Source organism: Perna viridis, chromosome 8 (genome assembly GCF_037379345.1).
Source record: "Perna viridis isolate PV_CMFRI_1.1 ecotype Kerala chromosome 8, ASM3737934v1, whole genome shotgun sequence".
Lineage (NCBI taxonomy): Eukaryota > Metazoa > Mollusca > Bivalvia > Mytilida > Mytilidae > Perna > Perna viridis.
In genome coordinates, this window is record NC_142452.1 from 30662690 (window position 1) to 30690683 (window position 27994).

Here is a 27994-nt window from a genome sequence, read left to right on the forward strand (position 1 = left end):
TTGTCATATTGAAACTGGTTTCGCGAGATATCATTTTTAATGTTTTATACGGTAAATATCATGAATATGATATGAGGTACGATTACTTGAAAAGGACGGAGGTAGAAGCTAGAAAGATCGTATTGATAGATAATTCACTAATCATAACTTTGAGGGCGTTCCAAATAGACTTGTGACGAATTGTCTGCGAGCTTGGTTGTCTCATATGTTAAACCCTTGTTTTTTAAAACTTTTAAATATAGTCTTTATTAACAAAATTCCTAAATTCCATTTCTTAAAGAAGTAACCATATGAATGTGATAAATGTTTGTAAGCAATCATTGCATTCATTGTAACATTGTTGTTCCAGGGTGAAACAACACAGCTGTTCCATAAAATTGTTTTACACGTATATTTCTGAGGCCTTTCTAGATAATATCAGAAGCCCTCATTAATACTCTAAAAGTGCTTCATAAGACTGTCACTACAAAGAAATTTTATTTCTGAAGAGGAGGTGATCTTGCACTTTTTAAAATCATTATAGGTATACAAAACCGTGATTGTACAGGAGCAATAGTACATTTTAGTTGGTTTTAAAAAGATTCATGATCACCTTGATTACCCGATATTACGGTCACTGTAACTTTTAAAAACGTAAGTGGTAGAAAGAGTCATCAAGGGAACCAGAATTCTAGAGGGAATCAAAAGAATGTAATCTCCAGGGACAAAGACTAGACATGTAAAACAGACAAACATAACATAGAACATAAAGTAACTAAAATAATACATAAAAGGTAATAAGAGTAAATGAGCAACTCGGAATCCACTAAAGCATGAACCAGGTACACCGGTAGGGTAAGAGTCCTCTTCTGTTCTAAAAACACCCGTCGAGCTGTTCATAAAACGTCAGGTCCGGGTTATGTAAAAGAGGAAAGGTGGAAATTTGACCATTAATCTTAGATGATATATCGCAACTTTAAAAAAGGCAAACTTAAACGTCATTGGTTATATTGATTTTTGGTCTTGGCCCTTTTTCATCCAAATCAATAGAACTCAGAAGCAGATTGGAAATAATGTTGGAGCTAAATTAGCATAACAATTTTTTTGGCAGAACAGTGCCTTGTGATTGTTTATATACTGCATCGAAATTTTGAGCGAGAAAGTACTTGACGGATGTAGCAAATGATATAACAAATAAAACAACTACATGTACTTAATCAAATAATAATGTGTAATCTGCACTAAAAACAAAAGACATGTTTTTCTTCGGTTTAGTACCAATACTGGGAGTTATGACAAATGAATATTATATCATCTATAAGAATTTCATTCACTATAATGTCTAATATTTTGATAATTTTAGGACTGCCTCTAATAGACGAAGAATTCATCAATGGCATTAAAGTTGGTAATGTTGAATCATTTAAAACTGCATCATCCATCTTAAAGGAAAAAGTAAAACCTTACACCGAGAACCAGTCAAAAGTCGAGGTAAATTGAAAAAACTTTTCTTTAAAATTCATATTTTTCGTTACTTATCTCTCTATGGAAAGTTTCTCTCTAGTGCTGATGCACTCATTTACTACGAGATACCCATATGCGACGTCTTGCTTAGATATGACGTGTCGGTAATACGTAGATGGTGTAACTATCACCTTTTTAGCTCACCTGGCCGTCGTCGTGGACAAATTTTCAAAAATCTTCTCCTCTGAAACTACTAGACTGACAGGTTTTAAACTTAATATGATTGTTTCGTAGGGTGTTCGGCACAAAATTACCGTTGGGATTTTTGATCCATGAAAAAACATGGCCGCTGATACTAAAAATAGAACATAGGAGTCAGATTGCAGTTTTTTCCAAATAACTCAAAAACCATTACCTTTGGCAAATTTCAGGCTCAAAGGTAATATTGTTTAGCATCATGAGATGCCAAAATTTTCAAAAGGATTGGTCAACTGATGTAGGAGTTACGGCCCCTGGAACAGTTTTTTTTTTTGCCACTTTGAAAATCTTCTCAAAATCTATTGCACAGAATTCAATGAAAGGTGGCATATATGTTCCTTAGGATATCCCACACAAATTGACAGATGGGATTGTTGATTCATGACAAAACATGGCCGCCATTACTAAAAATAGAACATAGGGGTCAGATTGCAGTTTTTTGCAAATAACTCAAAAACCGTTGCCTTTAGCAAATTTCTGGCATGGGTAAAATTGTGAAGCATCATGAGATGGACCTATGCCGAAATTTTCAAAACCATTCATTGACTAATGTAGGAATTACAACCCCTGAAACAGTCGTTATCTTCTTCTCTAAAACCATTTAAGATCATTGAATGAAAATAAGCATAATAGTTCTTTTGTGTATTATGCTCAAAATGGCTGTTGTGATTTTTAATCCGTGAATAGATATGGCTGCCCTATACTAAAAATGGAACTTAGGGGTCATAAGACAGGTTTTTGGAAAAAAAAATTATTAAATGTTGCTATTAGCAAAATTCTGGTTCAGTTCATGAAAATGCTATGAATAATTATAGTTTATTTTAACTTAGCCTGTTTGATTCCTCAAGTTTTTCAAATAGGCAAATGGTTAACCAGGTGAGCGATTCAGGCTCTCTTGAGCCTCTAGTTTAAATTAGCTTTGTAATGTCGAAAAAGACCCTCTCTTAAGTAAAATTTTTTTTTGTAAAAAGTTTATATGCTAGATTACGTCTCTATACAAGAGAATATTGAACATACTATTCCTAAATTCTTTTGATAAGAAAGTACATGTATAATGAAAATGAAGATGATTTTTTAAGCATGCCAACTCATGTGAAGATGAGATGGACACTGTACCAAAAGAGATTATTTCCATTCCGATGGATGGAAAGAATGGCATGCAAGAATCAAACATTCAAGAACCAGAAACGACAAATCTTGACAGAGGAGAACCAAATGTAGTAGATATTGGTAAAATTCAAACAAGAAGTGAAAGTGATTTAACAAGCAGTGGAAGGGAAATAAAAACACATCAACCTCCTATTCAGACAGTGGGAAACATTAGCCCGAGTGATCAAACCTTCAAACAAAACAATACGAAAAAAAAAACTAAAAATAGCAGTGAAATATATGATAATACAGGTAATGATCAGTCAACACAATTTCATTCTGATTATCATTCCGTAGAAGGAACTTCAAATGAATTAAGTGGCGATTCAGTGGACGCCATCCATGATAACGCATCATATACTTCGGACAGCGGCTATGGATCTTTCGACTCAAAAGTTTCTTATATGAAGGAAAATATCAAACAAATGAATTTGAACAACGATGGTAAGTGAATCGTGCAATAAGTGGAACAGCTTATGTTCATTATGTTCATATGACGTTTTTTTTCTGTTCTTAATTTGAAGTATTTGATATAAATGAACTTTCATGACTGCAGAAAACATTTGATCTATTTCTAAACACTGATATATTTGATACATCAAACGTTTACTATAACACTGATGACGCCATGTATGTCGTAACATTCCTTTTCCTTTGTTTTAATTGTCTGTGCTTATTCGTATCTGCTTTGTACCATTGTATCGATGCATGATATATAACAACATTAGGGAAGTCTTCAAAAAACCTTAATCATGCATTTATAATATTTGGCGAGAATTATGTTCGACATATCCTAAAATAACATATCGCTGTGATCATGACAGAAAATATTAAATTGTAACACTGATACTTTCTGTCGGATCTTGGTGATCACATTCATTATTTTGTGGACAAACATCGCCAAAATCTTGACTTATTTAAATTTTAAAACATTCACTTTATTCACAACAATATTTCTGAAACTATTATGGATATTTTTGTCAAAATTGTACTTGTTTTTTTTCGTACTTTTTCTGAATGTATGTGACATTAATTGTAATTTAAGGCCAAAAAGTACGAGAAGAAGATGACAAAATCAGAAAAGAGGTTGAATTTGATATCGCAAAAATGTTTGGAGTAGGTTAGTATAGGTGTATAATTTCAATTACGCATTAAGTAATTTGCCATTTTATTATACATTCTTTAAATTTAGTATATGTTTAGCTCACCTTGCCAAAGGCCATGTGAGCTATTGCCATCACTTGGCGTCCGTCGTCGTCGTCGTCCGTCGTCGTCGTTAACAATTGTACAAAACTCTTCTCCTCTGAAACTACTAGACTGATTAGAACCAAACTTGGTATAAATGTATTTTGCATAGAACTGATGTGGGGATTTTTGATTCGTTGAAAAACATGGCCACCGTTACTAAAAATATAACATAGGGGTCATACAGTAGTTTTTCACATATATCACCATAACCTATAGGTTTAGCTAAATTCGTACATTGTATAAAAGTGTTCAGCATGATGAGATCTATCTCTGATTAAGTTTTGGTTTTAATCCGTTAAGCCATGTTGGAGTTATTGCCCTTTTCAACGATTTCTTCTATTTTTAATGTTATTTCTTTCAAAAATATTCTCCTCTGACACTACTTGACTACTTGAAACCAAATTTGGTATGAATGTTTCTTGGGGTATCCTGCATAGAACTGATGTGGGGATTTTGGGGTATCCTGCATAGAACTGATGTGGGGGTTTTTGATGAATCAAAAACATGGCCCCCATTACTAAAAATAGAACATAGGGGTCAGACAGTAGTTTTTCGCAAACCGTTAGGTTTAGCCAAACTTTTTTAATTGCTGAAATGATCCTTATTATAAGGCCTTCAAAAGTCGTCTGGGATCAAAGTTGTCAGGCGACTCCTTCTAAGAGTTAGTGTCCTTGAAAGATGATTTTTATCTTGAAACCTATAATAGATAGAAAGAGACTTTCATTTTCTGAAATGATCCTTATGATAAGTCCTACCAAAGTCTTCATGAGTCAAAATCGTTGGACATCTCCTTGTTAAATTTATTACCCTCGGAATACGAACTTTAACCAGGTGAGCTATTCAGGCCCCTGTGAACCTCTTGCTAATTTCTACAATTCCTTTAATATTTGGTTGGAATGTTTTGTAACAACTTAACTCCCTTTTTTCGCTATTAACATTAATCTTGTTTCGTAATGACCAAACTTACATGCTATCCTTTTCCAACCATAGAATAATTCCACATGTACTACTAAATAGATACAGTTTCTTCCAATACATTCAAGGACCCGACAGTGTTTTTTATTTTGACTTCCTATAATGGAAATAGTTTGCGACGTATGTCTGACGTATATATCGCATGAGAGAGAGTTAAAGGCTATAGTAAAATTTGGACTTTTTTGTTGTCTTTAGAAGTTCGAGTAAAATTTGGACTCTTTATATTGTCCTTAGTAGTTCGAGTTGCTGATAATAATTCCAAGACCAAAAATCGTGACAATGCAAGGCATCGTTATGCATGAATGTATGTGTAACTTCGTTACAAATAATCATAAGATATCATTTCACGTCGATTATGAATTTATTCAAATTGTAGTTTTTATTTTTAGATGACTTAGATGAGTATCATAAACGATGGATAATATTCGGAATGTGTCTTCAGTCTGTGTTACATCCAATTTTCCGAAAACTTATTTCCGAAGAACTTCAGTTGATGTATCAAGATTTAAATGCGAAAAAGCATCTTGACAGTCAAGTGTACCCAAACTATTTACAATCAATTCATTCATATAAGCTTAATTATACATCAATCAATGATAATGAACAGAAGGGATGGATGTACAGAGATTACAACTACAAAGTTATGAATGGTGTTGATTTGTCTAAACTCTTTTTGCCGACCTACCTAGCAAATTACTACGATTTTAACAGTTCATTTTCTTTATCAGCTGCGTTCTGCATTCTTTTGAATAGTAATCTCTCTGGCAATGCGACGCAACTCATTTATCAGGTAAAACTTTGTCAGTACCTGTGTTTATTGTAGTATTAATAATTCAGTTTTACATAATGAACCAGTTATATGTCCAGGAAGACATTACCTTGGACCATTACATCTTCCTTGGGGATTATTACAGACCTTAGACACATGTCTGGTCCATTATGGAAAAACATATTTATCAAAACTATATTATTAACAATTTGTTAACATTATGTGTAAATTTGCCTGGTTATATAACAATTTATTGTGCACCATTTTCTTATCAGTCGTAAATAAGAATAATAAATAAGGGAACAATAGCCACAATCAAGAGGGCCTTCATGCAAAAACAGGCAGTGTTCATCCATTTTATATAACAAAAGCATCCTTTCTCAAAGCTGAATGATGTTTTTTTTACTATTATTAAATGCAACGATTAAAGAAAAATAAATTGCATGGAAAGCATTGAAATTCGTGGAAAAAAGGGAGGTAACTTTATTTTCGTGCTAGTTTGGTTGCTTTTAAGGGAAATTAAAAATCATTTTCTGAACCATCCAATGACGATTTAAACGAATCTTTTACTTATTGACATACATTTGATAAGAATATTTGATTGCAACAAAACTTTCAGTGGGACAAATTTTACCATGTGCCACTAATATCGTAAGAACTATCTGTTTCCTACATGGACAGTCTCTTAAAAAGTAAAAGAGGATTAAATACAAGTAAAATACAAATAAAACGTTTTAAAATACAGAAAATGAGACAAATAAATTAGTAAAAGTGAAGACGGACACAGACTGTAGAAACAAGTTGCCCATCAAAATTGATCATGATCATCGTGGAAAGATGCGTCAAGTCTTAGATAAAAGCAATGGATTATGGAAAATAAGTGAAAACCTTGTTATGACAACTAATGTGGGTTTTGACATTCATTCCAAAGGGCTGGGCAATCCTAAAACACCGATGAATCGTTGTTCAAAGAACAGTTCAAAGAAAGTTCAAAATTAAAATGACAACATTTTTTATTTGGTTTATTTCAATATCATTTTATTAGAAAACTATATTTATAAACTGAAATAGATGTAGATTTGCCTATTCCAGAAGTCGAAATCCCTGTAATGGACATTTAAATGATGATGTATTTATAAGTATTTTATCATGCATTTTTTTTAGGTTAAAGTTATTCGGAACCGTTTGGCACATAATAATTACCAAGTATGGGATGAACAATTATACGCAAGTTCATTTGATGATATAGCATACCTTATAAAATGCCTAAGCATTCCAACCAAACAGAAAGAAGAAGCTTTAAAGGACCTTAATAGATGGAAGGAATATGGTAAAAAATTGAGATTTCGTTACATTGTTAAATTTGCATTTCCTGCAATTGCTGTAAAATTGAAGTCTTAAGAGATTCGAGAGTAAATTACTGATATATACGCCCGAGAGTTTATTCCAAAAAATATTTTTGATATCGTTCAAATGCATCAGGCATCTGTGGATTTATTATGGACGGACCCGTCGTACTTCATTTAAATTTGGCAAAACTAATATTTTTGTATATTTTTTTTTCTCAAGTTCAACCCCCCAAAAAAAATTCTTCCCACACTTTGCCTGGTCTTTAATACTGCCCCCACTCCACCTTTAATTCTGCATCCGCTTACAACAGGGAGAACAAAATACGGATGACCTCGCACATTTTTTACAAATGGAAAACTGAAGATGGTTGACAATAACTAGAAATGACTTGTTTTAGGGCATTATTGTCTATATTGTTGCTTGACTATGCTGTTTACAAAGTTTCGATAAGTCTTCATAGAAACATTCTTATGAGTAAGACGATAAAATAAACATTTTAATGAATGCCCCCTTGATGTATTGTTTTTGCCTTTTAACTATATTGAAATAACTTGCAAAAAGATAAACACGTACCGAACCGAACTAACAAAAAGAGTAAAGGGCAGACTTACCATGTGTTAATATCAAAGCTGTATCAAGCATGAATGATGTGTCTATATTTGATCCAGTTGTTCAAGGTTCTTCCTCTATGGTCGTATCAAGCTGTGCGTGCTCTGCAAACCATTGTTATATACGTTTAAAACAGAGAACGCATTTGTAATATATTATCATGATTTAAGTCAAGCATTCATAATGTTTGAACAAGGGTGCTGATGATTCAAGGAAATCTTCATTATGAAAAATTTGTGCAGCCTACTTTTGTTGTTTTATGATCCGATTTCGATTATCGAGATTACCGTTTTCCCAAATAGCAAACAAAAATCACTTGGCGGTCACACATAACCTAATAGCGAAAGTTTCTCTGAGTAAAGATTTAGAAAATTCTCAATGTTGGATAGCAAATAAATACGACAGGAAACTTTTGAACATACACCATCTATTTGTTTCTACAGTGTAATTGAGGATTTATCATCATTCTTTATAATTTCTCAGAATTGAACATTTCAGTAATATCTGAATTTATGTTTAATTGAATATCAGCTTGTTACAAAAATCCCTTTCTGCTTCCAATTAATGCACACTTTGTTTTAGTACAGGTTATAAGCATCTTATTTCATTATCTATATTAAGTCCCGTTGAATTATGTAAGGTTTTTTTTCAATTTATCATTCCCAGATGAATGCATTGTTGAGTCGTTTTTATAGAAATCAGTATTACAGTAAGTCATTTTATGTAAAGATAAACGGTTGGAAACCACGAATCTCGAGTACATCTTTGGACTGAACATTTCTTTTTAATTTACTTAACAGGGTTTTAAGTTAATATATTGAGGTGTTCAAAATATCAGGAATTTAATTTTGGAAAAAAATGTAGAAATGATGGCCATTAACTTATATTTAGAATAAAATAGTACTGGTTGCTTTATGGAGTTGTGTGTTGGTTTTTTTTTTTTTTTTTCTTTCTTTTTTTTTTTAGAAATGGCAGCTGTGTGTCAAAAGATCTTTGTCTTTACGCAATAAAAATTGTGTCCCTAATTAATCGATTGTCCACATTAATCCTAAAATGTACAGGGTTAAACAGGTTGTCCGTTCGAGACAATGACTATTTAACGGTTGTGCTGAATCTGCATAATCCACACATTTTCAAAGTAGATATTCCAAAGATGTTGTAAAAGTTTGGAATAATCAGTTTCAGGACTGAGATTGGAAGAAAAGTTAACAACAGACGATGGCGACAGACACAAAATTGATGACAACCGATTACATAGTAAATCTAAAATTATTTGAAAGGAAGAGCTTAATACTATATATTATAAAAAAGTATGAAAAAAATCACTAGTTGATACAACTTGTGAATCTGATCGCACAAAGTCCTGACAGATTCTTCAGTGTAATACATGGTATTCTTTTGAATAACGAAACAGGTTGAGTAATGGAAAAGAAAATAATTTTCTGGAATATCTGTTTTAGACAATAACGTATGTAAAAATAGTTGTATCAGTTCCTTGGGTAACTGCTTTTCAATAGAGTAAAAAGATCAAAAACAGTGTAATGTTAGTTCTCTGTTTTTTTTAATCTATAGCTATATACATGTTTCTTTCAGGACAAATGTTTCAGCAGCGATCACTAGGCCTAGAATTGGTTGATGAAGTTAGAGATCAAATACCATTGTTTGTCCAGTGTACATCAAATTTAGCTCATATGACTTCTAGACAAGTCGAAGAACAACATTATCACTTTAGAAGTTCAGTTGAGGTACATGTTTTCCTTGAAGAGAATAAGGAAGATGTAATAAAAGGACATTTAACTTTATGTGATTTGATTTACTTAAATGTCGAACAGCTCAGACATCTCAGTAAAAAGACCAAAAAGTAATGGCACAGACAAAATTGTGTATCGTATTTGGCGACAATTTGTGTGTTATTTGACCTTCTGCCCCAAGAGGATATAGCAACATACCAAATAATAGAAGTCTGGGTCAAAAGACAAAAAAGTTATGGTCTGGACAAAGTTTGCATGAAAAGCGTTAAGAAGAAGAAAAGTCTTTATGGGGGTGATTTAAGGTCCAAATGAGCAAAAAACAAAGATATGCTACATATTTTTATTTTGACATGTTTCAGTGGAGAGCATCTACTACACATTCATGCATACATTTGGATAATATCTTCTTGCTCTTGTTAGCAAAACGGGTCTGAACATAGCCTATTTTCCTATATTTCAAATTGTCAAAAATTCAGAATTATGGTTGCTATGGTAACCAGATCTTAACCAATCAGATTGCTTTGTACTTTATTGTAAATTGTTTTCCAGAAGTCACACTACATTAATATAATTATTTAGTTTGGTAAATTTCCACCATTAGATATAAAAAAAAATACATTCAAATTGTGACATTTTTTTTATTATTAGACTCTTAATCGGTGGTTGCTAAGGAGTGGTTGTTGCTATGATAACGGTGAAAACATTTTTCATTTTTTCATTTTATTCATTGTTTTTCTTATATATCCAACTGATTTAAAGTCAATTTGGATAAAATATCTGACATCAATAATTTACTTTCAGTAAAAATTGCATGATTCTTAGGCGGACTGCTACTTAAATGATAAAAATGCCTTTCTACACATGCATCTTGTTAATAGCCTACTTTTGAAAATTGTCTTCTATGTTTTTTTCACTCGCATATTTTGTCAATAGTAATGGATTAAATATAACTATATTCAATTTGTATTGTTGTAAGATATGAAAATGTAAAATATAATTTCAAAAAAAATATACAAGTGGCTTTTCACCAGGCGCCTGAGAATAAATTCAAAATAAAAGTTCAAAAGCACTTGATTCATCCCACTCCTACTTTGTATACTTTTTTGTCAGATTTTTAAACTACTGTGTTTTATGTTAAATTTTCAGCAAATAGAAAATTCCATGATGTATGAAAAATTGCCAGGTGAGTAACATGGACATATGCTTATGCTTTTATCTTTTTATCACAATATACATATCGTTACACGTCATCAACTTTAAACTACAACCTATAAAAAATCAACCTTTAAATAGTATCAGGAATTAAAAGAATGAGAACTGATAAAACAAACAGAATCTGTGGTCCATTGGTTGTCATTGTTTTGGTTTTCATTATTATTATTATTATTTTCATTGTTATTCATTTTACGTATCTTTTTCTATAGATGAGGTCGATTTTCGTCTTTTTAAATAATTTCACTTCAATTTTTTTTTTATTAATATTTTTTTTCTTTTTTGTAATTTTTTTTTACATATTGGTTAATGGTATGGGTTTTGCTCATCATTGAAGACATGTGGTGACCTGTGGAAGTTTAGTTGTATGTTGTTTGGCTTTTAGTGGATGAGTGTCTAATTGGAAGAGTAATCAAGGGAACCAAGGTTATAGCGGTAATCAAAAGAATGTAATCCAGGGACAAAGACCAGACATGGAAAACAGACATACACAACAAAGAACATAAAGTAACTAAAATCATACATACAAAGTAACAAAAGCAAATGAGCAACTCGGATTAAAAACTGGGAGCATGGACCAGGTGCACCGGTAGGGTAAGCGTCCTCTGCTTTTCTAGAAACACCCGCCGAGTTGCTCATAAAAAGTCCGGGGTAGACAAACGAGGAAAAGAAAACTATGACCCGTTGAATAAATCAGTTTTCATGGTGCTGATGGATACACCATAACGATCCACGAATTCATGATGACGACCATAAAATCATACCACATCTCCAATTGTTTTAATATGAGAAAACGTAAAATGCTGGATGAATTTGTCCATCAAAAAACTGTATATCATGCGCTATCTTTTAGGTCTTTGATATTATAACTTTTGTCTAGAAACACTAATTTAATAATATGACTTTTCATTTTCATGAATAATCAGTATAACTAGGTTACATTACATATTTGAATGTTTGGCAAGACTCATATTTAATAAACATGATTTATGCACATATTGTATTTCATAGACATGCTAGATATAACATCTACAGAAAAAAAGAGAAAAGAAAGGAAAAGCAAATAAAAAAACTAGCACAAAACTTATTATTTTTTATTTGCTTTTCGTTTCTTTTCTCTTTTTCTGTAGAAGTGTGTCATGTATTTAGTAATTCTGCATTTTGATATTTCCCCCCCCCCACCCATAAAATTTGCATGACCAAGGCACAGGCAAAAATTTTGCCGTCGAATACGGAAATGTCACTGCTGTCGTATATTGCATCATCGTTCATAAATATTTGTCAATGGATCTTTATTACATTGTATGACAAGGTTCAAAACCAAAAAAAAAAGAATTGGTGTAAATAATATGAATATGGCCAAAACCAAGGTTCTAAAGCCCGTTAAAAAGTACGCATTCATAAATCTTAACTACGTGAATGTGGTTTTGGCCTGCACTGTTTAAAAATAAGAAGCAGAAGAGGACCCTAAAGAGCTATTTTCCAAATATACCGAGGAAGATGTTTATAAAATGCTGGAATTTTTAATCGACAACATTCTTTTGATTACTGCTATAACCTTGGTTCCCTTGATTACTCTTTCATTTCTTATGTTTATTATAGTATGTAAAAAATTAATAAATCCTAAGTGTCAAGGTTTTAGCAATATGTGCTACGAGTTGTTTGCAGTCTATTATGTCAATATTTTACTCACGGGGCAACGATATCACGAGAGGTTATCCTTCAATGGTTTGATCTGAATACAGAGCGATAGAAAACATTACATTTGAATCCAGAATGGTGTTCCTTTTGTTTTTGGTCGGCACCATGTTGGTTAAGTGTGGTGGACGCGGTTTTTTTTTTTTTTTTTTTTTTTTTTTTTTTTTTTTTTTTTTTTTGCGGATGGTTGGCAATTCCAATGGAAACAGATTGTTTTCAACTACTCGCTGACCTATTCCTTCACTCTTGGTGGGGGACTGACTTTATTGCTGATCTAATCCAAAGGGAGGAACATAGCATAGCAAGATCCTTTGATCTTATTTTTTTTCTATATAGACGACGTATTATCGTTAAATAATCCACGTTTCGGGGATTTTATGCTTCGCGTCTGCCCGGGGAACTTGTGATAAAGGATACTACAGACACTGTGAAGTCAGCCTCATATCTTGATGTTTTACTTAGTGATAGATGGTAGAGAAAAACTATTGGCAAAACTATATGCCAGACGCGATGACTTTTCATTCCGTATTGTCAGTTTTCCTATCATCTGTGGCAGCATCCCTTCGGCGCCTCTGTGTGTATTTTTTCATTTCACAACTTGTGCGGTGTGCTAGAACTTGGCGTGAATGTGTAGACTTTTTGTGCCGCGCTGGGCTTCTTGGATAGGGTTGTGCTTCTGTAGGATTGAAGTCATCACTACAGAAGTTTTATGGTCATCGTCGTGGAGTCGTGGATTGTTACAATGTATCCATCTGCACAATGAGAACCGATTTATTCAACGTGTCATGGTTTTTCGTTCCATATTCGTCTACCTCGGACTTGACATTTTATGAGCGACTCGGCGAGTGTTTTTAGAAAAGCGGAGGACGCTTACCCTACCGATGCACCTGGTCCATGCTCTCAGTTTTTAGTCCGAATTGCTTATTTACTTTTTTTGCTTTATAAGTATCATTTTGGTTATTTTATGTTTTCTTGTTGTGTTTGGTTGTTTTCTATGTCTGGTCTTTGTCCCTGTGATTTTCCCTAGAATCTTGGTTTCCTTGATTACTCTTACAATGATGAAAACACTATACAAACTTGATTCAATTAATTTAATCATCATGCATTCTGCCCAAAGTGGAATAAATTAGACGTATTATGTATAGAGCACAATGTTGTAAAACATGCCAAAGGAGGTTTTTGATTGTACAACATCCCAAAGATGTCTTCTGTGTTGTACAACATGCCAAAGATGTCTTCTGTGTTGTACAACATGACAAAGATGCATCATACATTATGTAGGTGCATAACTTTTTGCACAGTTTTAACATTTTGCAAAAATATCATTCCTGTCTGTGTCAGTTTTGTTACTGTATATGTATTAATTTTCGCGGATTGTGTTAAGTGAGTATATTCGCGGGTATCAATTTTTGCGGTTTTCAAAAACTGAAAACCTTTATATACTGTTTAAAATTAACTACGCGTGTATTGTGTGTGTGTGTGTGTGTGTGTGTGTGTGTGTGTGTGTGTGTGTGTGTTCACCGCAAAAATAGCGAAAATGTGTACGTTTACATTAATTATATATTTAAATGTAAGCAATTAAATAAGGAATACGACTTGCTAGATATATATGCCAAATGTCACAGATAGATCAAATCAAGGTTCATTTTGTTTAATTGCTTAATTAGAGTGACACATGTTTTTCAACTTTCATTTAATTTTTATTTCATATTTTCATAATATGCTACAATAGGATACAAATGTTAGAATCACTCAAAAAAGTACTACTTGCAAATCTTATGCAAACATCAGTTCTGGCCCATAAATACATCATAAAAAATTAAACAACTTCGGGAAAAAAACAGTAAGAGTGAGTAAGAGAGACGGGAAAAATTCAGTTAACTTTAGAAAAAAGTACAGAAGGAATGAGGTAGAACCTACAGAGTCGTCTGGTTCCAGCCACTTTGAAACGTCCGTAACCAGCTCCCCGCAAACGTTAGTGATTCATCAGACTTCCAAGGAACAGATTTCAGCCTTCACCGGATCAGGACTTAACCTTCAGGACTTTTTCAAAATTCATTCGAATTTGGATTTAGTGAAATTAGACAGTGTTAAATTTGAAAATTAACATTATAGAACCAGAAACTTATCTTAATAGTGCACTTGATATTTCAGCTACTTCTGGCCATTGTTTTTATTTAATTGTTTAAATGTTATATTTGTAGTTACTTTGCCACATATCAGTAAAGAAAATAAACATATACACATGTCCCAAGCATACTGAGTTAATTCTCCTTACCACATGCTCTACTGGCTCTTGGTGACATATGTCTTCTGGGTTGTACAACATGCCAAGGATTTCTTCTGAGTTATTATTTTACATGGGTTCTGAAATATAGTGCCACTTATTGCAATACAATGCGTGCTAACGACCCTGCAATTGAAATCATTACTTAAAGACAGACTGTGGAAAACAGATGTATGCTTTGAATCTTTTCTAAATTATGTATACGGAAAAAAGAAAAAAAGGTTCTTTAAGGCGTATGTGCTTCTTTCCGATTCGGTAGCAACAGTTTTTTTTAGTCAAGACCACCAAATTGAAATGTAGCACATCATAAACAAATGTTTTGTTTTGTTTTGTTTTGTTTTTGTTTGTTTGTTTGTTTAGTTTTTATCTTCAATGTATGTCTTTTTTTCTATTTCTTCAAATATCTACAATGTATCTATTGATTTATTTTATATTATTTTGTTTTTGCTGTTCTAATTTGTTCTTACATTTTCATTTCGGTTTTTTTTCAGATGCTTTAAGGTCACTATTAAAAACGTGGGAGGAGGAAGAAACACTGTATGCAGAAACACGTGCTGGCGATCAAATCGAAAAGCTTGTACGGCTAAACTCGTGTGTCACTATAACAGGCCCTCCGGGATGTGGGAAGTCTTTTACGATGAGACATGTAGCTCATCTCTGCCGATATGAATTTGATTTAGTTCCTATACTTGTGCCAAGTGACTTACAAAAGTATTATAAAGAAGGTAAAAAGACATTGTTCTTAGTAGACGACTTGTGTGGTAAATTTTATTGCAATAATCAGAATATACAAGAATGGCAACAACAGATGGCCGTTGTCAATACTATTACACAAAATTCAGATTGTAAAATAATTGCATGCTGTAGATTACATATTTATAGGGATGACAGATTCAAAACATTATACCCTTTTATGTCATGTGAATTCAATATGACAAACCTTCCGTTGAATTTAGATGAAGGATCTGAAATGATAAAAAAATATACTCAGCAAAAACTTAATCCGAATGAATTGGAATGGGTTTATTCTCGTAGTAAAGCAGTATTTCCGCTTTTGTGTAGGTTATACAAAAGTAAACAAGAAAACAAAAGTATTCTCAAGTTCTTCACTGATCCGTCATCTATTTTTGAAAACGAGTTCGATATTCTTTCTAATAGTGATGACATATGTAAAAACCTACTATGTGCTATGTGTATTGTGGTGATACACAATAATCGTGTTGACAAGATGTGGTTAAAGGAGAAATCTACTTCTGCCCAAGAAGACTTGATGCATACTTTGTCAGATGCCCTAGCACTTGAGAGAAGAATAACTAAAGCAAAGCTTATTAAGGCCCTTAACACATTACAGGGTACATTTGTCAATCAGTACGTGCGTTTTTATGAGGCCGTGAATGATTCTATTTTTGATGTATTAGTGAATTACTTTTGTAAAAGGTGTATTAATTGTATAATAGAGTATGCTGTTCCTAACTTTATTCATGAAAGGTTGAGTTGGCAAAGCAGAACTAGAGTTCAACATTTAGTTTATATTCCTTCTGAGAGCGCGAATGTATATCTTCAGAGACTTGTCAAAGAATGGGAAAATGGTAATGTGGTTTGCGTCTTTAATAACAGAAGCTTAATGATAGAAGAAGCAAGAAAAATGTTAATAAGTCATCTAAATTACTTGGACGATTCTTTAATTCGAAATATTGTCAACATAACAGATATATCGAATGAACAATCAATTACACCCTTGATTCAAGCAAGTCGTAAGGGTTTCCACGATTTAGTAGAATGGCTTATCGCTAACAAGGCGAACATAAATTCGAAAGATAAAAACGGGATGTCGGCATTAGCCTGGGCGTACCGTAACGAAGACCTTGAAATGATGTTTACTTTAGTGAGTAATAATGCGGATTGTAATGTGTCCGATGAGGATGGTAATACTTTATTACATTGGGCATGTCGTAATGACAATTTTGATTTTACAAAACTTTTAATTGAAAAAGGTGAAAAACCCTATTCACAAAACGACAATGGGGATTCGCTGTTATATAATGCATGTCTTAATAGTAATGTAAAACTTGTCGAATTATTACTTGAAAATAAGGCAAATTTTAATACGCGAACCACGAACCAAACTCGATCACTCTTAAGTATTTCTAACCATGAAATCACACAACTTCTGATAAACTATTTAGGTGTCAACATCGTCGATAGATTTGGTAAAACCCCGCTTTATTGGGCAACATACAATGGCGATATAGGGTTGACTAAGTTGATTTTAGAGAACAAAGACTGCGAAGTTAACCGTGCGGATGCAGATGGCACAACACCACTCCATATAGCATGCTACAAGCGACATAAAGAAATAGTTTCCATTTTGTTGGATAGAAAGGCAAAGATTGACGTATGTAACTCATTTCATGCAACTCCATTGTATTATTCATGTTTACAAGAAGGGTTAGATTCTCCTATAGAAATCGTCCAATTGCTTCTAAGTGCAAATGCTGACATCAATGTTCAGGTGCTTTCTGGAGAGACTGTCTTTGCACTTGCCATACTGAACGGATATTCTGACGTTGCAGAATTACTTCTCGAAGCTAGAGCTTATGGTATTTACACTACCGATCACATTGCAAAGAATGTTGATTCGGAAAAACTGAAAACTCTTCGAAATAACATACGTATGCTCCTATTAAGAAAAATACCAAAAGAGTGGACTGCGCACGGAGTTCTGTTATCTGATACCGCGTGGGACATTTATACTGGGTCCTCTCCGCTACATCTTTCATGTCTATTTGGAAACTTTGCTGTGACAAACCTTCTTTTAAATGCCAAAGTACTTGTTAATGTACAAAAAGAAAATGGAGCAAGTCCACTTTTCTACGCATGTCAGTTTGGACATTATGATATAGTCAAACTTCTTCTTGAAAATGGAGCAGATATGTCGGTGAGTGTGGAGGGAAAATCACTTTCAAACATAGCTAAAGATAATGGCCATACTCGTATCGTTCAATACCTTTCCAATTGCTCGAAAAGCCAAAAGACTTGAAAGATACATCTATCCTATGTATAAACAAAATGTTTAAATATAATGAATTTCAGAAGATATTTGTTTTCAGTGCTGTAAATGGAAGATCTATCTTCGGTAGTGCTGAAGGAATAATTTGTTTCCTTTTCTTCAAAAGTTGAAAACAGTAAATTTACTTAATTTTAAGATGTCGAAGCTATTTGCTAAATCCATTCGATGAATAGAAAAGTCATGATATATATGTTATGTTATGTTACGCAATATTGCTTTATATCTACTGTACATAAGCCTTATATGTTTTCAAGTATAAAGTGACTTCTGTCTAAAGTACTTGCTTTAGTTGAAGTAGATGAGGATGTCAAACTGTATTTATTCCATATTTTCCAACTATTGTAATCTCTTTTTTTAGTAGATATCGAATCATTTCAATCAGTTAGAAATATATTTGTATTGATGTATTCGATCATTCGTACAAAATATTCAAATCCAACTCGCTTTTTGTCCGTCCTTCCATTTGTCCGTCAGCTTGTCCTTCGCACTTGTGTATCCTATATTTGGGTATGATTATAAGGTTATGCCGTTTTAGGCCTAGCTGCAATATTGACTTTGATAAAAAAAAAATTGATTATTTTTTAATTAGCATTATATTTCCATAAAAAATGGTACAGGAGAACGTGTAGCAAGTGGATTGTTATTTAAAAAATCAGGTCGGGGAAATCGGATAATTCCATTGTGCACGTGTTTGTACAAACCTAGCCATTAGCATAACATTGTCAAATGCAATGACCCACATATATAATAGAATGTACACATATTGAATCAACAAACAAGACATACTTAAGAGCTTGATGGATATTCTGGAACTGTTAAAATATCATACATTTTTTACTTGTGGATTTCGATCTGAACGGAGTTTGGCCTTTCATAAGAGTAGTTATTAACCAACTACCCACAATACGTTAAAATATGTCAAAAACTGACCAATTGATAATGAATTCAAACCGGGCATCTATACGGGGCTTTTATGAAAAAAAGAAGGCAAATATGGATCAAACCAGGGCCAATATGGCAAAATAACTTTTAAAATAATGGCGGTCATTTGACACCGCCATTTTGAGTTAGAATTGGATTTCATGAACTTTGATCACCAGGACTAATGCAAATAAACCTACTTGTTATTGGTAAAACACGAAAACAGCTGTTCTACAAATCATCAAGTTGAGTTGGTTAATAAAATTGTCAATAAATAAGTAATTTCATATTGGCCATGTTGCAGGTTTTGGTCAACCATATTGGCCTCAAACCTATAACAGGGCCAATATGAAATTACATATTTAGTAACATATATTATTGCTTTAGCCACTTTCATGGATAGATAGAAGGGGGTACTCATTTTCATCCACAACTTTCTCTGCATGTCTGAAACTTAAAAAAAAAATATTAGTGCAGATAATACCATTGTGTTAATTCTATTTTAATTTCTGATCCGCGTGAGTTCGGGGTTTTTCTAATCATTTTGATAGATCGTAGGGAATCATTTTCATGGGTTCTACGCCTTCATTACACGGCACTGTTAATTAAATCAACGAATCATAAATTACTTAGTTAAATACAACTCAGCACCTAGTACATATATTTATGATTGAAATAAAATTAGGGTTTCCTATTGTCATACTGAGACTATGACACCAATGAAGTTTGTTTTCATTCTCCAAGAGATGCAATCATATGTACTTTTGTTTATTTTGTTTTCTTTTTTTATTTCAAAATGTTATGGGTTCATCTTAATATCAAAACTTTGGGGTCGAAAGAAATTTCTAGTAAGTTTTAAACTGTGTATATAAATAACATAGGTGCGAGGAGATATTCTTTTGTGAGCTTTGCACTCGAAGTAAGTTGGTTTTCCAGGTTTTGGTTGGGTTTGTTTGTATTCTTGTTTGTTTCGTTTGTTTTGTTTTTATTCATTTATTTTCTTTAAATATATGTACATATACATATTACTTGTATATTTGCTTGTAATGTACTTATGCTGAAAATTTAAATGTCTATTATGTTATATATAAAAAAAGTATTCTTATTGACTTTTTTTAACTTGAAATTATATGAGTGTTCCCTATTTTTTACGTAATAATCTTACTAAAAACAGTTAAAAGAAACCTGGGACGGTTGGGTCCAATTAAACATTCCCGCAGCTTTTGCCACTATACCAAGTCAGGAATTTATCAATCTCGTAGGATTTTGAAATTTGTTTTCCACACTGTTTTTGGGAATAGTGTGATGCCCATTTCGCTGAACCTTTTACTGCCTTTAGGCAAAAATTTATTTGCCTGTGCCTTTTTGAGAGAAAGAAAAAAATATTGGATCGTAAGATGCTTGTCGTCACTCATGTCAACCTCAATCGGAATCAAATTTGTGAACGATGAAGAAGCTTGGCTTCTATTTCAATAAGGGGTGCAAAGGTTAGATTTAACGAGTGTGCGGAACTTGTTTCGCGCATGAGTTATAAATTCTCAAGCATTCTTGGCACGAGTGATCCTATTTGTTGGTTATTCACGATAACCAATTGATTATCCTATTTTTATATAGATTTTCTTCATAATTTATCGTATTTTTAACATGAATTTTAAATTTTGTGATCGGCGGATTGATACCAAAGTTGTGACGTTTTGGCAAAAGAAAGTCCGAGAGGGAAATTACCAAATTTATTTCAAAGTGTGAATTATCGAAATTTATTACACTGGGAACATTCGATAAAACACTGCTTTCTATATAATAATTCATTTACTCCTCCGCTCTATCGTGAAATACATGCATGTAGCTGGCTAAACAGAAGACGACCTGTCAAAACAAGGGAAAAGTAGACATATTCTACTTAACTATAAATATTAACTGGGTGCTATACCTTCCCACAAACTTTTCTCTCGACTATGCAATTGAAATATCAGCTTCAAAGCAATTCGATATATTTATAATTACACTGTAAAATTGATTTAATGTCTATTAACTTTCGATGACTGACTTATAGTAATTACATGTACTTTGTGTGTCCGTTAGTAATTTCTAAGTTTCATTGTAAGTATAATTTAATTGAACGTAGACTACATTCACAACATTATCATGAAATCACAAGTTTAATTCGAAATCTTTTGACATTAAGAATTTCTGACTTATTACATGTACTTCTAAGTAGGAGCTATGAAAATTCAAAGCTGCACCGCAGTGTAATTGATAGTGTCCAGACGATATATTAACGGCCAATCTTGTTTGAGGTTCCTTTTTTGAGATATTACGCCAATGCCATTCTATTGAGCTAACTATCTAGTCGATAGTTTATGAAACTAGTCAATATTGGAACTGAACCTTGTATTACACCCCCCCCCCTGTTTTCCTATTTGGACTAGTTTGAATTCTTACTGTTGAAAAGACTGAGTCATTCCCCGTTTAGAATAATTGAAAGCATAGAGTGAATCGACTAACGTATGAAACCTATAGAAATGGCTTCAAAGACGAAGGGACGTTTAACATGGCTTGCATAATAAACGCCAGTCGGGTCCAAAAATAACAAAATTCAACAATTGCAATTCTAGTCACCCTGCAAGTCAGTATACCAACTACTGAACGGTTTTACAGTGCATTAAGCGATTGAAAACTTAATTATTGCCGTTCCACAATGGACCAGGACAGGAAATTCGTTCACAGTGTTATAACGAGGATGGTTAAACAGTCATACAGCTGTCTACAGAGCTCTTAAATAAAAAGAACTTCACCATTCATCATACGTCACATATCAAAGCTGGGGAAAATATAACTTTAATTCAACTGTTCGGAGTTTTGTTCAAAAACTACTATAAGTTTTATTTAAACAAAAATAATTCGGCATAAGTATTATATAGGGAGTGACATTTTGATATTGAGGAGAGGGTTTTTCCGAATCAAAATATTTTCCCCATTTTATCTGTTAAAATATTTGGAGTTTTTTTACACAAACATCTCGAGTCAAATTATTTATTTTCATTTATACAGAAGCATAATATTCGGATCAGAGTGACTTGAGAGGATCAAAATATTATTTTATCATTTAATTCTTCAAAACCAAAGTATTTATTTTAAAAAAAAATTCTTCTAAGCTATTCCCTTTTGAAATCAAATGGTTACTCATTGAAAAAAATGTCCCGTCATTTCTCTCTTCTTTTACTCGTATATTCACATTGTTTGTGAAAAAAACACAAATTTAATAGAGACTGGATGAAAGATTCTTCTTTATTATATCCCTGCTTTAAGAAAGAAAAGTGCCAAAAAAAAGAAAACTTCACATTTCTAAAAAGAAATATTAAAAGTAAATACAAAAACACACAATAATACTGCATTCCTTACCCAAAAAAAATCGAGCCTCTAGCATACAATTGCGGAAAACCTGCTGTAAACTTGCCGTAAACAGTTTGCGATCGATTTGCAGCAAATGCATTTTTCGCAAGCAAATTAGTTTTTCGGATGTATGTGGCAAGCTTACGGCACATTTGCGGCACACCGTCGTGGTGCAATTGCGACACATAACTTTCTGGCACTACCCTGCACACTACTCGCAGTGAGTTTGCGACAAAAAGAATGTAATACATGTCTTTGACATAATTCAGCTATGAAGTAGATGTCTTTGTAAGAATCATGCAAAATCTGAAAAATGTGATATACCTAAAAAAAGGCTACATATCTTTATTTTTGTAATTAAGTTGTTTTATGGGTCTGTATTGTGAAATGTGTAATAATTCATTCATATATGTCTGCTTTTGGGAGATAATCAACATTGAAAATCCAATAGATTCTATTGTATTTGAGTGTCATGCGCAGAGTTATCTCCCTTAATTTTGAAATCTACAGTTCATTCTATATAATTTTTTTCTCCTATGAACATGGGTAATATGAAAAACCACATGTTACTCTCTGTTTACTATGACATTTTAAACAAAATATCAAAATAAAAATATGTAGGCTTCCCAACCATGAATCACATTTTGCATGATTCTTAGCTGGAGTGCTACTTAAATAAGTTTTAAGACGAGCACGAACAGTTTACTGCGATAAATTTCAGTTCTGTTCTACATATAAAATTGCTAGGTATGTAGGTGATAAAATCTTACGGAATTCCTTGAAAAAGTTCACAAAGGTAGATATATTAAATATTACGAACCATATAAATACATGTAAGCACCTTAATAATTTCTGTGAATACATGTAAAATTGTTTTATTCCTTGGTCTTGCATGTGTAACAGGAGTATTCTGTTTGTGCAAGTTTCTCAGCGAAATTGGCCAGTTTACGCTTTGAAATCTGACTCAGAAAACAGCAATATCAATCTAACAATATAAGGAGTGTGATATCATTGTAGTTTTAATTAATAATTTGTATTAATACCACACTATCATGTAAATGTTTGTTCTCTAAAGTATTTTTTTCTAGATTTTTACATGTCAGTATCAATTACCCATTTTACTAAATAAACTAAGACGGGACACGCTGTTACGTGGCGCATTCGTGAACTGGACTCTGTAACTATAATTTATGAACACCGTAACACCATTTATATGAATATGAAACTCCATTAGAAACACGTAGTTTATTTGACCAAGTACAAACCTTTTATATAAAACATTAACGCATATCATCGCTTATAAATGCATAACGCATAACAGCTTCACAGGTATGACCAACTAACTGGAAGTCGACTGTATGGAAACGCATATGGTACACCCCTTGTAAGGATACTTTGTGGCAAATAAGTCAGAATGATAAGTTTTATTGTGCGTTATAAGCTGGAATCGAATCACTATGTAAAAGATAACATGTCGGAATGATGTAGAAAAAAATGAATTACAATGTCGACTTGCTAATATTAATGTAATGATATATTAGTAAGATGTCGACATGTTGAATTCAACTTGTTTATTTATTATGTCAACTTGTATATATATGATGATAAATTGTCATGTTGAGATCAACATGTCGGAATGATAAAGCAAAAATTGAATTTACAATGTGTACTTGCTTTATTATTCCGACATGTTTATTTCAACATGATGATATATCACAAGATGAACAAGTTGACGTTATATGTAGACATTGTAAATTCAATTTTTGCTTTATTATTCCGACATGTTGATTTCAACATGATGATATATCACAAGATGAACAATTTGACGTTATATGTTGACATCATCAATAAACAAGTTTAATTCAACATGTCGACATCTTACTAACATGTCATTTTTGAGCGATAAACGGTGCTGATAAAATCGCTTAAATACCAAATGCAGGAAGAATTATTTAACCAATCAGAGTAACGATAGCTACATATTGTTTTTGTCAAAAAATTTCTTAAAGAATATTCAATATGTTAAGATGTCGTCTAAAGAAAAAAAATACAGCCGTTTTGTTTCTCATATATTACTCCCTTAAACTAAAGTGAAACTTGCCGAAATTTCAATTCATAATTATATTGAAGGTTAGTTATAAACATAATAAATGTCGAGAATAGAGAATTCGGATATTATAAACAAATAGCAATGAATGTGAAATTCGAGATTCCTATGATGAGTTTTGGAATCAAATCTCAAGAATTTATGAACAGAAAAACTATATTCAACTTTGGAAACGATATGCTAAAGAATTTAGCCATGAGGAATAAAGCTCATATGTAATGATGGAATAGTTTACTCAAATATCAAAGTCCGTTGTATTCACGAGGAAGGAATGTCACATCTTATTCATCTGGTATGTAAAATTATCAATTAATAATATATTACCAATACACATTACAAATGTCGGACCATTAAATCGCCTTGCTCGCCTGTCCCCAAGGTACTGCAATAAAACACGAAAAGATACGGCAGTAACTGCAGTTGCTAACATTTTTCCTCCTTACCTAGCTGTAACCAAGCTACTAAGTAACTATAATTATCATGAAAAATGAAATGGACAATTACGTTAATACCAAGAATTGAATGCATGTCACAGATACGATGTACGAATTTCGACAGTTTTGCTGACGATGATCCTGAATTTTTGATAATTGTTTACTCCTAGTAGAAAAAAAAGACAACAGAAAGGGAACACACGTACCGTTGTTAGATTGGCTAATATATGAAGGTGTAAGCGTGGCGATGGCAACATGGTCAAACCGTTCAAGCAGGGAACTTCCAAGCAAATCGAACATACTACACTAACATGGTTCGTCAGTGACATTGAGACAAATTAGATGCCATCAAAACCACTGTACCTACTCCAGTAAAAGTTGAAACAAATCACGAAGTTATAGTAAGCGCATGCTTGGTTTCTGGTGTTAACATCAAACTATATTGGCTTTTAAACCGGGTCTGGTCGAATTATATATTAATTATCATATCTTTTAATCATATATTCAGTGTCAGTCTTTGTAAGAATCAGACAGTGGCTGAAACATGGTATGACAAAAACCACCATTTTGAAAGTTTAATTTGTCAATTTGCACCATCAGAATCAAGGAAAAAAGAAAAGATTTTCCATATCACTTTGGTTATTTGAGTTTGATTTCACGGAAATGCACTGAAAATGAACATTTCAAGGGTATATAACTGTGTCAAAAACCTCATTTTTCTAACATTCTATTGAAAAATTAATGAGTAAAGCCGGTGATGCAGAGATCAAATAATGGTCATATCAAATAGAGAGGGTATCCTTGAGTGATATTGCATTGCGGTGGGGTTTTGACATGCATGTTTCTGATTTTTCCCATTTTGCCTGATTCTTACAAATATTTACACATAAGTGGAATGTTTTACAATGGAGTGAAAATGAGCACATGATCCTGATCTGTTATTTAAGTTATTCTGTTTCCAAAAGAAAGAACTAGACATTGCTCCTTAAGAGACTAATACCCCACAGCCTGCTAAGCACTTTACATTTGGGGGAGTATGTGGAAATACGGCTAATATTGGACACAATTTTTAAAGTGGATAGACTATGCACTTTTGATACACAATTTGCTGCCATTTCTTAAACACCAACTCCATACAACAATCAGTGCTATTTTTTATACGTAATAACAGAATATGACTGACTTCTGAAAATATGTACATCTTCATATGGTAATCTAACACTCTATTGAGTTTCATCACAATCCTGAAAGTCTTGGAGAATTTTGTGGACAATGCATCAGACCATTTTTTTTCTGACAAATTCTCAAGTCCAACGGTCATCATTTCAACATTTTGTGTCCTAACATAAATCCCTAACAATATGCATATCCAAATATGGTAAATTAACACCTTTTAAGTTTTATAACAATCTTGCAAGTCGTGGAGGAGACAATTTTTTTCTCCTGAAAAATCCTTCAGCCATCATTTCTACTATTTTTTGTCCAAACAAACATTCCTAACAGCATGCACATCCGAATATGGTTATACATTTTATATTACATCCCACAAAGTTCCATAACAATGCAGTTAGAAAATAGTTCTGACGGGCGGACTGACGGAAAGACAGAGTGAAACCAATTTTACCCCCCCCCCCACCAACCAACCCAAACTTCTTTTACGGGGTGGGGAATAAATATGAAGAGTGACCTATGCTTCTTCACACTATCTACTTTAATTTATAAAGTATAAAAAAATATGCTCTAGTAGTACTATGTAGAAAGAGTGCAAAACTAAACGTTACCCCTAACGGACTAATACGCCGCAGCTTGCTGAACCCTGTAAATTTGAGGACCAGTCATGTTGACCCAATTTTTATGGGGGATAAATTGAGCACCTTTGACACAAAATTTTGCTGCAATTTCGTTAAAAAAAAACTGCTTACCACAATTAGTACTATGTTTTGTTGTTGTTGACAACACAATGACCGACTACAGCTGCATGCATTTTTACTTAAAACATAAATTTCTGGCAATCACAATGTGGTAATTTAACAACCTATTAAGTTTCATAACAATCCTGCAAGCAGCGGACCGCATATGCGACTAAGTTTGCTGAAAAACGCATAAATCAAAACGGCCGTCGCGTCTAAATTTTGTCCAAACAAAAATTCCTAACAATAAGCACATTCCCATATCGGAATCTAAAATCCAATTAAGTTTCATGTCGTTTAGAAGGAGTTGAGGACAACGCATAGGACGAATATTTGCCGAAAAACGCTCTAGTTCAACAGCTGTCATTTCTACAATTTTTTTTGTCAAAACATTAATTCCTGACACGTGGTTATATTTCATCCCACAGTTTCATGCTTTAAGCTGCTAAGGAAATAGTTCGGTCAGACAGGGTGAAACCTATATACTATCCAAACTTCGCTTGCTGTGGTATAAAATGTGATAGGTATTTTTCTATATATTATAGTGTCAAGATATAAAGTATCGTTGATGGACACAGTCAAAAAATGTCTAACACTTACTTTACTTCAAAACATACTCGTCTTAATAATTTCTGGTACTTGATTGATTCACTGAATACTAGCATGGTTAACGTCCTATAAAATTTCATGTATATCAGGATGACCGTGAATGATCACAATCAAAAAGACCTTGCTTCGTGCTATTCTAATACTCTGTTCCAAAATCGTTTTTATGCTATAACCCACAGATAGGCATGCCACTCCACAAAAAAAACATTATTCTGACCAGTCACCACTCGATTCCCCTTAAATACTGCGTGCTTGGTCGAGAACCAGATGCTACTAATTTTTAAGTGGCAGGGGACTGCGACTTTCCACTCAAGGGATAGAAGGTTACCCTAAAATCACGGAGATGATAATCTGATTAATAGGATAATTAATTGGGATGAGTGTAAAACCAAAATATTATCACGAGTGCCGAAGAACGACTAGATACAACGTGCGTGCGGAACTTAACACTGGAGTTAAATCCTAAAGCGTTCTTGGCACAAGTGATCATATTATAAAAAAAAAGAAATTATAAGTTAAAAAAAAGCTGAAATGTCAGATATTGAATAGAAAATAATAAAAATGAAATTTGAGAAAATGGACCATGTGAAGGAGGAAAATACCAAGTTGGTTGGAGAAGAGCCAAGGACAACCAGCTTGACCCAGAAGGCGGAAGAACTGTGTGATTTAGTTTGCCAAATAGTGTATGCGTATTAGAGTCAAATGGGTGTGGTTTAGTGAATATCCAAAGGTGAATTGCAAATTTAATAATTGATAATGTTAAAGTTTTAGTTACCAATGGTGTATGCTTTTTTAGAATGC

The 27994-nt window shown here is 33.1% G+C and overlaps 1 protein-coding gene across 6 annotated transcripts in view; it reads left to right on the forward strand.

Moving 5' to 3' along the window:
- Window positions 1–19845, forward strand: part of LOC148610192 (uncharacterized) — a 42119-nt gene extending 22274 nt beyond the window's left edge. For all 6 annotated transcript variants that reach the window (XM_088542390.1, XM_088542389.1, XM_088542386.1 and 3 more), the window contains 8 exons: window positions 1343–1470; window positions 2781–3294; window positions 3896–3970; window positions 5463–5863; window positions 7007–7172; window positions 9395–9546; window positions 10699–10735; window positions 15241–19845. In XM_088542390.1, coding sequence (XP_088398516.1) covers window positions 1343–1470; window positions 2781–3294; window positions 3896–3970; window positions 5463–5863; window positions 7007–7172; window positions 9395–9546; window positions 10699–10735; window positions 15241–17789 — 4022 coding nt within the window. In that variant the 3' untranslated portion in view covers window positions 17790–19845. The remainder of the gene's footprint in view (window positions 1–1342; window positions 1471–2780; window positions 3295–3895; window positions 3971–5462; window positions 5864–7006; window positions 7173–9394; window positions 9547–10698; window positions 10736–15240) is intronic.
- Window positions 19846–27994: the final 8149 nt, after the last annotated feature.